Source organism: Lytechinus variegatus, chromosome 18 (genome assembly GCF_018143015.1).
Source record: "Lytechinus variegatus isolate NC3 chromosome 18, Lvar_3.0, whole genome shotgun sequence".
Classification (NCBI taxonomy): domain Eukaryota; kingdom Metazoa; phylum Echinodermata; class Echinoidea; order Temnopleuroida; family Toxopneustidae; genus Lytechinus; species Lytechinus variegatus.
Genome location: NC_054757.1, coordinates 16892140 through 16904755, shown reverse-complemented (window position 1 = coordinate 16904755; position 12616 = coordinate 16892140). Strand labels below are relative to the sequence as shown.

Here is a 12616-nt window from a genome sequence, read left to right as displayed (position 1 = left end):
ATAAAATGTGGGATTCCAGTGAAAGCAAAAAGTTCATGTCCATTGTAGACCATGCAGTGACTTTTGGAAAAAAAAATGAGTTACAATTAGAAATGCTAAAATTGCGCTTAAAGATCCTCCAGCTGCTTATACCTTGGTCAAATTTGTTCTACGGTGGCCGTACGGCGAGTCAAAAACAGCAGTTTTAACATTTTCTTGTACCAGCTACGTATTGGGGGTTTGAATAAAAATGAATAAAACGATCGTTTTCAACTCGCCGTACGGCCGTCGTAGAGCAGATACGACCAAGGTATCCACAATATAACAAAACTGGGTGCCACATAAATTGCTCATCTCAGACATACTATTCATATCTTTGTGGGCATGTGTGTGTATAGGATCTACTTTTCTTCTTTTCACTTTTTTTCTGTTTTTCAGTATCTAGAGTAACACGCCTTGAATTTGACATGGCACACCTATTTCACAAGCAAGCACAGTCAAACACCAAACCACACTTTTACGGGGATACTCAGCAGGATCCATAAGTCAGAATGTAGTGCTAAGGAAATATCTTGGGTGCTCATCTGCAGTGCATACTTGATGGCACTTTTAAAACATTGTGCTATTTGTGCAAGTAAAAATCTAGTTCCCTGGCTTAGATGTTGGTTGGAAGCGGCGCCCCCCCCCCCCTGAACACCGAACACATAAGGCACCAGTGGCGTGGAGGGAGGGGGAAGGACACCAGCAAAAATTTTGGGTCACTTAGTGAGCATGCGAAGCGCGCTCAGTTGCTAGGTATACTGACCTAATAGAGACAGGTATACTGACCTAATAGAGATAAGTACAGTGCATTAAACAGATATGTATGTCACTGGTCAAATATTGCGAGTGCAAAGCAGCTGAAAATTGGTGACCAGACGTCCCGTATTTTCCGGGATTGTCCCGTATTTTTCTCCTTTGTCCCGGCGTCCCGACAAACCCTTCCCGGGACGCCTGTTTGTCCCGTATTTCAGAATATTGAACAAAATGTAGTTTATAGATTCAAAAGTGACGAATTTTTATTAAATAATTAACCAACAGATGATGAAGCAGAGACAACAATTAAATCGATAACTGTAAATTTTGCAAGTTCTGCGGTGATTTTCTTGCTAACCCATAACATTGCAAACGAAGTTGCCTCGACTGGCCTCCTGCCTGTGTGTGGCAGCTGGCTACTAGATAGGCATGTAGGATACGAGCAAATTCTCAATGGTGCAAACAATCTCACTTGATAAACAATTTTTCAAACCAAAATAATCACAAAATCGGCGGGAAATTCTAATAATTATGTTATGGATTCTTTAATTTTGGAGATGTAATCGGAGGAACAAATTATTGAGTTTTCATAACTAGATCTAGTTGTTTCAGCTTTCGTTTTGAGTCTTGGTGTGTACAATGCCGCGATGTTTCATCTAATTTTTAAGTTTGACAATATGTTTCACTTTGAAATTTCATTCATTTCTAAAACATTTTACTTTTTAATTTTTTTTTAATACACACAACAAAAAAGTAAGTCCCCCCCCCCCTAAATCAAATTGCTGTAACTTTTGAACCGAATTATTTTGAGGTATGATATTTCATGGGGTTTTTTTTATACTCATTAAGCTAGCAACCCCTGGGGAAAAATGAGATTGATCAGTTGAGTCATGCATGAGTAATTAAAGATTGAATTAAAAATGTCCATTTTTGAAAGTCACAAGAGTCGCTTTTCAGATTGTGCAAATACAAAGTTATGCAAAAATTGTTTTTAGGTGAATTTTATGGTGTTATGCTGTTTTACTATCCATCATTTAACCACTTCAGACCAAATTTTGATATCGTATGTTCATGGTTGAATGAGGACGATGTATTGCAGAGGCTTCAGCCCCCCACTTTTTTCCATAAGCAAGTACAAAAATGTAATACGATTGTGATTTTTGGCATGGTCAGCCCCCCCCCCCCCCCCCCACTTTGAAAACTGCTCTGCGGCCCCTGTATTGTGACGTATCATCATAGGGTTTTTTTGGTAGTATCTTCTACAACTTGTTAAATCATGTTAAAATTTGAAAATGTTGATGGCTCCCCCATTTAAAATTCTGGATCCACCACTGATCTGTCCATACATTCAACTGACCCTGAGAAATTGTTAGGAAAAGAATACATTTATGCAATATAAAGAGTATTCATTCCTAAGTTTTCGAATGTGCTCGCTCAACCATGAAAATGGTTAAAGTTCGGAAAGTGTTTGTGATAGAAATGATGAATGATAAAAACAACGGCAATTAAAGACACATTTGAAACCAAATTTGCCCCAAATATACTCTTTATTACCCTTTAAAATGAGTCTGTGACATTGAAAATACCAATTTTCTCTCTTTGATGCGTGCTCACTCATCCATAAATAAACAAATCGATTTCACCTTTACACAGAATTCTGCCCATAGATTGATAAACATTACTGCCAAACGACATTGCTAAAGACAGCCTTGAAAAAAAAGTTCCACCATATTGAATAAGGGGTTACGTATGCTTAAACATATGCACCCATAATGTAACCAAGTCTATGAGAGAGGAAGTCAAAATTTAAACAAATATGAAATTAGGGTTTGTTTCATGGACGGTTTTTGTTACTTCTGCCAACAGTTATTTCATGAAACTTCCCACATGGCTTCAGAGTAACATTATCTAAAAGGCGCGCACACCAAAATAACCATTCCATCGGTACAGAGTGGGGCCAAGGCCTTGAACTTTCTTCTCATTTGCATAATTTTCGAATATTGTGTGCTCACTGAAGCATTAAACGTAAGGTTTTTCATAAAAATCAAATCATATGAACTGTGCAAGGAGTTTTGTGACAGATATCCATAGTTCAGAGATGCTAACTGATGGCTCAAAAAAATCCTGAAAACCCAGGCCGGGGTCCAGGGGCCCGCCCAGGGCCCCTGGCGGGGTCAAGGGCGAAGCCCCCTGAAGCTGGAACGTTTTCTTATTCTTTAGAGGGCTGAAATCATTAATCTACAGTAGTACATAACAAATAATTAATGACATAATAAACTTCATATCATAGGCAAGAAAGGTGCTCAAAAAAAAAATCATGTAACCCGTACTCATTACGGTACGGGTTAACCTGCTGCGGGTTAATATGCTGCGGCCAATGGGTGCGACTCGGGACGGGTGTATGTAGCAGCTGGGGTGCCCTTTTTCACTCACTGTACCGGTACTCATCAACAAGACAATCCTATACTATTGAAAATCCATAAATCACAATTTCTATCAAAATGATGGATAGTTCACACATATGAATTGATGAATACGCACCAGAGAACACATATTTCATGGTAGCAAATAGGTTTTCAGCTGAAATCCCGCGGCAGACAACCAATCACTCACGCAGCGGCAGGCAATTGCAGCCACACCGGGCCGTGCTTCGAGCGGTTCTACCGGGCGATCGCCCGACTGGGATAGCGCTGACACCCGTATCCATGCAGGGATACGGGTATAGAGCGGCGTTTGCAACTGCTACAATGTATTGCTCGCGCGTACCGTGCAAGTACAGTACCAGCTAAACTTCATGCTGCGCACAACGCTAATAATTTTCCGTCTGCGCAAATTGGCCATCCAAAATTGAAATTGCGCTCTCCGTAGCGAACTCCGTGACAAGATTTGGAGGGGAAATTTTTACGGATTTCACTTTGACAATCGATTTTTTTCCCGGAATATTTTTCAGCAAAGGAAAAAAAAACGGAATTCCGGAAAAATCCGGAAAATTAGCAACTCTGATAGTTACAAATTACATTTTTTCCAATAACATAAAACAGAGCTAATCACATTCCACATGTTCATTCAAGCGTAAATGTTTAATTTGACACCTTTGAATCATTGAAGCATGTTAATTAGTCATGAACATAACGAAAAAGTTGAGAAAAGATCATTTTCAGTTACCAAAATTAAGCAATACTTGCCTATTGGAAAATCGCATTTTTTGTTTCCAATAAATGTTCATTGAACCATGAAAAGATGAATATTGTTGAAGATAGTCTTCCCCAAAATAACTGTCATCATATTCTAGCATTTTTATTGATAGAAATGTGTAAAAATCCAATTATAGCAAAAGTGGACTTGAGTTTATTCAGCCGTGAAATTTAGCTAAAAAAGTTGTATCGTCTTTTAGAAAGTACCTTTTACAAGCCTTCTAACTATTTTTCATGATGAGAATGTGGAATTAGTTCCAATAAAATGGAATCAAAGTCATGATATTTTGCTTGTGACTTTTGAAAAGTGACATTTTTGCCTTCTGACGGTTCTCACTTAAGCATGACGTAAGATCGTCCACAACATTTACTCAGAGGGTAGCTTATAAAATTACCTATATACACGCTCATGTAAAAATATATCAAAAACTCGCATTGGTTCGAAAATGATTGATGTTTGTTTAGGGGGGGGGTTACTTTTTTGTTGTGTATACATTAAAAAAAACACCAAATAACATTATGATTTTTGTTAGATAATTGGATTTTTTGTTTGCTTTGAAGTTTGAAATTTTTTCCTCATTCTTTTCTACCCTATCCTTCCTGCTTGTCATTTTTTGTTCCATCTATCTTTATTTCCTATCTGTCTCTCCTGAGCATCTCTTTCTCTCTCTGTTTATTTTTATTTATTTCCTTCTTTCTCGTACTTTCCTTCTTTATCAAATTTCCAGTTTTTATTTTCTTCATTCTTTCTTTCCTTAAAATTTCCATGGCTTCCTTTTCCCTTCCTCTCCTGTTTCTTTTCGTTCTATCTCTCCTTTCATTATTTTCTCTTATTTCGTTCTCTCATCCCTTCATTCTTCCCTCCCTATCTTTCTTATTTTCTTTATTTCATTTTTTCCTTCTAATTCTTTTCCCTTATATACATTCTTTCTTTCCCTTCCTCCCTCTCTCCCTTCCTGTTTTTCTTCTTTCTTCCAAAGAATGAAGGAAACATATTCTTTCCTTCATTCTTTCTTTCCTCCTCCCTTTATTTACATTTTCCCTTTATTTCTCTCCTTTATTTTGTCTTTCACACATTTATTCATCTTCCTTTACTTTCTTGTTCTTTATTTATTTCTTTCTTTCTTTCTTTCTATATTCATTAGAAAGAATGACGGAAACCTTTTTTAATCTCTTTTATCCTTACTTTCATCCTTCTTTTATTCTAACTTTCTGTTATTTTTTTCATTTTTCCTTCATTTTCTTTCCTTCTCAATTCATCTATTTTCTTTCTCTCCTTCATTCTTTCATTCACCCTCCCTTCCAATATTTATATTGGAATTACATTTTATTTCACAAGTCTAACGCTGTGTGTGGCTTTCTTTTTTGAAATAATTATGTTTGTCGATTGTCCCGTATTTCATTTTGTGAAATCTGGTCACCCTGGTGCAAAGCGTGAGCTGAAAATTTTTGATATTCAGACCCAAAAAGGGAAATTATAATCAAATTTTTGTAATAATGATATGTACCTGTCTCGCTAAACAAACAATGCGAGCGCGAAGCGCGAGCTGAAACTTTTACATTTTGACCACTTACAGGGATATTTTAAGGAATGTTTTTAAAGGAATCCATTAAGAGTATACATATCTCACCATATAGTCATATAATGCGAGTATCAAGCACCTGCTGATTTTGTTATTACATCAAAACACAGGAAGCAGTTTTTGTAGTCGTAATCATGATTATCATACGCATCTCACTAATCAAATATTGCCAGCGCGAAGCACAAGCTGAATATTTAGGAAATTCAGACCTGAAGAGAAGCATATTCTTTGTAGGAATTCACTAAGACCATACGTATTTCACTAACCGAATGTTGCGAGCAAGAAGCGTGAGCTGAAAATTTTTTACATTCAGATTTAACTTAGAGATTTTAGAAATCCATGAAGAGCAGGCATATATCACCAATCCACTAATGCGAATGTAAGCATGGACAGGAAATGTTTTATATTAAGACCTTAAGATAGGGCAATCACTTTTGAGTAGTCATGAAAAAAAGTTGTCGCTACATAAAACAATAATAACTCTAAGTGCAAGGAAATATATTTGGTGTATATTGACTTGAAAACGGGAGGTTTTAGTACAGCAGGATTATATATCTCGTTAAACAGACAATGCGACCACCAAGAACAATGAAGACATAGGTCCTGAGCAATTCATAAAGTTATGAAAAATGTTTTTTATGCAATATAACACAATTATTATTATTATTTAATGAACAATAATTTCTTCTTTCCCACTATGTTTCTCTTCCTTTCTCCCTCTTTTCTCATTTTCCCCGTATTTTTTTTGTCAGCCAAATGGGGGGGGGGGCACTATCACTTACCGACAGAAAGTCCTGATTTTAACTTAAAAATCCCCTTTAAAAAGTCTAAAGTTTCCCTAAAAAATGTGGAATATGTGCCATATCCAGAGCATGTGGTGGCTTAGCTTGGATTTAAGAAGAGGGGTCGCCGAAAAATGTGCCAAAAAAGAAAAAATTCTTGGTTCTGTTCCGAGTACGATAACTTTCTCGCAAATTTAGGATCATATCTTCAAAAAGTTGGCGGAGTACAGCAAGTCTCATATGCCGACTTAACCCAAGACAAGACAAATTTCCATTCAAAGAAGATAAAGAGAAAAATTTAACGGCATTGAAGAATTTGCACAGAAATCAAGTCAAGGCATGCTTGCAGGTCACCTTCATTCGACAGGAGCCCCGATCGAAATGCGGGAGCAAGTGACCGCTGCAACTTCCGGGTTACACATCGCATGCGGTGCAGTGCAATTCAGCGGCTCTTGCACCCATCGACTTTTGAACGCATGATGCGCTATGTTGAACGATGGGCAGGGGATGTCGAATCTCGGCCGAGAAACTGAAACATGGCGATACATTTAAAGATTTTAAGGAATTATCGAGATGGAATTTGAAAATGAACATTGCAATTAAAAATAGATAAATATATTGAACTAACATTGGTGCAAATATCATTGTGTGAAAAGAAATTTTAGAACAAAAAATATTGCAGAAAAACTTAACAAGTCGATTCTTGGGCATACTCTATCAATCTCATCTGTAACTTGTTCTTCTTTTTGACTAAAGTTATGGTAAGTTCCCCCATGTCTGCGCGGTCTCCCAAGTCTGCGCACCCGCGTATCTGCAAGATTCTAGTAAAAGAATATACGCAACAAGCACGAACTTTACACATGCAATACATTAGACAGGTATTCATAAAAAATCTGACTCAAAATTGTGGGAAAATAATGAATTCAGGGCATTTCATGTGACAGCCTCAAAAATAAAAATGCAACCTTTGTCATCAAAATCCCCAAAACGTGTGCAAAAGTGAATGAGTGCGCAGACATGGGGTACCATTTATTTTTTCAATCTGAAAATGATCGCCCAAGTTTTTTTCAAGAAAATCCTACATTTTCTTTCATTTTGTAATGAGAAATTTTGTACACTTATGCACTAATCAGTACCATAGTCTCCATAGAGCAAAGACATGATAAGGGCATGTCAATAATTATACAAGCAATGTATAAAAGGTGTGCAAAAATTTTGTGGCAAGATTCACGGTTCAGCTCAGGCCTCAGCTCACAATTTCAATCATGAATCTGACCACTCATTCAATGAACAAGGTTATAATATAACCTTGTTCTCAGTTATTATGTCCATGTGTGGCAAAATAAGGGTGGCAGTGTTTGGCTTATTTTCTCTTTTTCTTTGGGACAAATGCTTGATTTTTTTACACTGACAGTTTCCATTACACCTAGTATTCATACAACTTGGCTCTTATTTAAATTTGATTCTTTAAATCATATTTTTCTTAATGAAAAATAGAGATAAAAAAATGAAGATTTTCTTGCCATATTACTTTCCACCAATAGAGGGCGTACACAAAAATATGCCCAAAATTAAAGTTTTTGAGCGCTCTGGTGAATACAAAAATTATTCCCAAAATACTAATGAAAAATATATTGCAACTGTATGGAAATTAGTAATTTTGGTCACAAAAGTCATATTTTAATGATTTTTTAAAGTGTGTGCTCTGTACAACATTGGTATACCATAGTCCTACCTGTAGATTCCCTACAGGCAGGCACTCCTAGTACCAATGAGGTCCAAACATTACATTATGGACCTCATAGGCGACATCAGTGGAATTGCGGGGTTAGAAATCTTTGAGTACTGGAAATTTCGATATTATTTCACAAGTACGCGCTCTATTTCTTTTTTTGGGCCAATATTATAATTAAGGATCGATTAAAGATTGTTAGCAACAAAAATAAAATGAAAGATATTAAGGGAAACTTACATTTTGACGACTTTTTCCTGATTTTCTTGGCAGTTGCTCTTCACTTCTGACTCGCGATCGAAGCTGTTATGCAGATCACGTGATATGCTTTCTCGTCAGGTGATCGGTTGGTTATTCTTTTTGCCAGACGTTGATAATGATATATTTCATAACGCTAGCATTCATCGCAAATTCAGGTGAAGCGATTGGAGTTAACAGCGCAAGCTTTAAATTTTTCAAAAAATAAAGTTTAATTTATTGCATAAGTTTCGCGCCGGACATGAAGGATCATTTGGTCCCATATTCGCATAATGCATAACAACGGGGGGGGGGGGAGGAAGGGGGGTGTCCCTACCACTTCAACGACTATAGCCAGAAATTATTTTTTTTTTCTCTCCTAGCTTTTTTAACCAAAATACCCCCCCCCCAAAAAAAAAGGGGACTAGTGTTGAAGAGAAAGAGAATTATGATAGAACACAAAATACTTTATTTTTCAGCTTTTATTTATTCGACTTATAATCCCATAATCAAATATTAAATGGGGCTTCCAGTTTTTTAAGCCCGGGGGCCACTTACATGAGTGGATACCATATGCGCGACCAAAAAAAAATCTTTTTCACTATAGGGCACGTTACGTACGTAACATGATAAGGGTGTCAAAAACACAAAAATAATGAAAAAGGGGTATATCTATTTCGCTAGGAAAATTACGTGTTTAGGGTCGAATTTGAGGGGATGATAAAACAAGATTAAAATGTTTTATAAAGGATGTCCTTGTTTTCCCCAACACTTCGTGTTTAGAGTCTAATTTGCGCAAGGTGTAGAAGCTAGGTGGGGTCGTACTAAGCCAATTAAAGGTAAAAAAGCCGAAGACCGAAGGACCCGTAACAATAAACATTCCTGTACTTGTGCATTTCAGGGAATATTTAAAGAGTATCGTTTTGTTTCCAATTCTTGTCAAGGGTACGGTACACGTCAATACTTGTTAAGGGGTGCATTTTCAGAATCAGGAAATTACGTGTTTAGGGTGCTTTTTGAGACCCCATGATCGCGCATGGTATCCACTCGTGAATGGAAGTGGCCCCCGGCTTTTAAAGTCAATTCATAAAAATATTCCTCCTCAGGATTTGAGCTTTCTTTCATGAAATATCAATCTTTTTCGTGATTCCCAAAAATACTTAAAATGTCATTTTTTTATCTTTGTATAAAGCTTTAGCTCATGCGTTGCGCCTGCAATATTTTAATGTTGAGATACAACTTTATGCTTTTAATGAATTCCTAAAAACACTAAATTCTCAGATCATTTGTTGCAATCGAATGATTGGAAATGAATGATTAATAAGTTTCATGAATGTTTAAAATGCGTCTCTCTATCAGTTTTGAATATTAAAAAAAAATGTTAGCTCGTGCTTTTTGCTCGCAATATTTTGATTAGTAAGAAGTTCTTGTATATGCGAGTTTGATAGATAAATAAATAGAGAGAGAGGGGGAGGGTCCCTCAGCTACTTGTCCTCGCTTATTCCATTTTTTTTTATTATGCTCGTACGTGTTGTGAGGTTTTCAAAGTCTTCTTTTTCTCACCCTTTTTATTGTCTCGGAGCTTCCCTCTATTTCTTTGCTACGATGTATAGCCCTTCTTACTTGTTTCAATTCTTTTATGTTCTCATTTCACTGAAAACATAATTATTAAACTGACGTAGAAGACTTTACAACAAAATTTTGATATTGTTTTTCTTGTTTGTTTGGCTTTCTTTTTTCTTCTCCTCATTTCTTGTTTTTCTTCTTAGTTTCCCTTTCCTTATTTTCTCTTATTTCATTTCATGAGGCATCCGCCAACTTATATACAACAACAAACATATTTAGAGGCCGATATCCAGTGAGGGGGCGTGGTGGTATGCCCCTCTAAAAAAGGAGGAAAATAGGAAGGAAAAAAAGAAGGGAAGGGGAAAAAATAAGAAAAAAAGAAAGACGATGATGGCAATGATGATGATAATGATGAAAATTATCTTGGTGAAGATGATAGTGGTGGTGATGGTGGCGGTGATGATGATGATGATGATAATGATGGTGGTAGTGGTGATGAAGATGAGAATGAAGTTGGTGACGATGCTATGATGATGATGACGAGATGTAATTTTGTTAATTTGTCTTTAAAAAAATAATAGTGCACAGGCGAAATCATTTAAAGTTTATTATGAAAATAGCAGAAAAAAAATAATTTGAAAAACTGTACCGTTGCGTATCCAGTGGAAAATCCATCCCCCACCAAAAAAGAAAAAAAGTGAGATTTTGTTTTGTAATTATTTGTGACGGCGTAGGTCTATGTGAGCAGCTATGGGATGGGAAAAAAAGTAAATGAAATGTCAAGAAATACATGATAATGACTTTTATTGTACATTCAGTATATCAGTAGATAACTTCATACTCTTTCCAAAAAAGAAAAAAGTGGGTATATTATGGACCATTAAAAATGGGCAGTTGCTCTGTATATTATATTACATAGAATATATAGAGCAACTGCTCGTGTGTAGCGGTAAGTTATTCACTGATCTACATAATTCATGCGGCGCACGGCGCGTGCGCAATGTTTAATAATTATTGCTGTGAACACAATGAATGTCATCAAAAACATAATCTCACAGATCAAATAATGCCAGCTCGACGCGCAAAATCAGAAAAAAAATATTTTCTGCCCTGATAATTTGGTAACCCTAACCTAACCCAATTTGTAAGTATTTTAAACATAAACAGGATAACTACAGACAATGATTTAAATTAACTTTATATTAATTCTTTTGCGAAAATGAATATGAAGGACAGCTTTTTGATAAAGAACACAGTTTTAGAGTGTTAGAGCGCGATTTATACCTACAACCGCTAAATCCTGTCACTGTCGGTATGAAGCAGTGATTCCATCAGCTTACGGTAATAATTTTTGCAACACGGGCGCCAGTCCGAGAAACAGACAGGCATTTGCCCAAACGGACAACATCTCAACCTCTGCTCATTTCTTTTTGCACGGGCACATAAATCTCGACGTAACCCATCACATTTCTCCCTATTTTCTCTTCCCTTTTATTTTCCATTAATTTTTCTTTCTTTCACTTTTTTCTGTCCTCTTTTCCCTTCTATTTTTGTTCTCGTCTCACCGCTTTTCCTCATCCCCCAGCCTCCGACGCCCGTGCAGATTCGCAAACAATATCAAGAGTATGTCTACTTGCAAGGGCGGAAATCTCTCCCCAAAGGTAGGGGGACCAGGGGCTGGAAAATTTGACAAACAAACAAACAAAAAAAGAAGGTTTATCACCCCCTAAAGAAGGTCATCTTAACCAAAAGAAATTTGACAAGCAAACAAGCAAAAAAAGGGGGCATCCCAAAAGTAAGATCGTCTCTTCCAAATGTTTTATTTCGATTTTGAATGAAATGACCAAAAATAGTAGGGGGATATTTCATAATGTGCCCCCTACTATTTTGGGTGAGGGGTACATGTCCCCCGGCCCTGGGATTTGCGCCCATGTGGGTGGGGGTGTTGCGCCTCCCTATCGGGATCATATCACAGCGAGTATACACTCTTCCATATGGAAGAGTGTTTACTCGCTGTGATTTCGATCTCACACATATGAAAAAGAATAGAACAGCTATTAGCCTTGATCACAGGCCAAAATGCCTAACGATTTCTCCGCGGCATTAACAACTCTCGTAAGGGGCGCTCCATTTATAAATAGAGTTGCATGAACAGCTGTCTATGGCGACAGAATCGTAGGCAGAATTGTTGCCAGAAGCGTGGGAATTTGGCAGAAAATTCAAGAAAAGAACCGATGAGTACCGATTTAAGAGTAATTATATATTCATTAACATTTATTGAATCATAAGAATAAAGATTTTTTACGGAAAGAAAGCTTAGTTCTAAGCTAGGGCTGCCCAAATGCGCGTGAGTGGAGTCCCAGTTTCTTAACACGGGTAAGTATTGCGGTGTCGCCTAGAGTGCAGGCAGGGTGGTAGCACTAGTAGTGAACAAGTGAATCTGACAGTTGGCAGTCACACACAACACACCCCAAAATTATTTACGTATGGGACTACATTAACAACACAACGATAATCCCCATCAAATCAACTCGCAAATAAAACAAATCATAGTTATTTCTGATATATTCACTTCATCATCATAATCAATAGTAATCTCATAAGTTTGTAAATGGATTTAAAACCCGTTTTACCTTGTATTCGTCCATAATACTGGCCAACTGGGGATACTGATCTGTGTGTTTCTGTCCTCTGCTGCTCTGCAGTTATAAAACTCAGACAGCAGATATAAGCTGGCCGGACGCATTG

At 37.0% G+C, this 12616-nt stretch overlaps 1 protein-coding gene across 1 annotated transcript in view; it reads right to left on the bottom strand.

Moving 5' to 3' along the window:
• LOC121431808 (sphingosine-1-phosphate lyase 1-like) overlaps positions 1–12616 on the bottom strand; it is a 33005-nt gene extending 20389 nt beyond the window's left edge. Inside the window, exon 1 of the mRNA XM_041629523.1 lies at positions 12502–12616. Coding sequence (XP_041485457.1) covers positions 12502–12516 — 15 coding nt within the window. The 5' untranslated portion in view covers positions 12517–12616. The remainder of the gene's footprint in view (positions 1–12501) is intronic.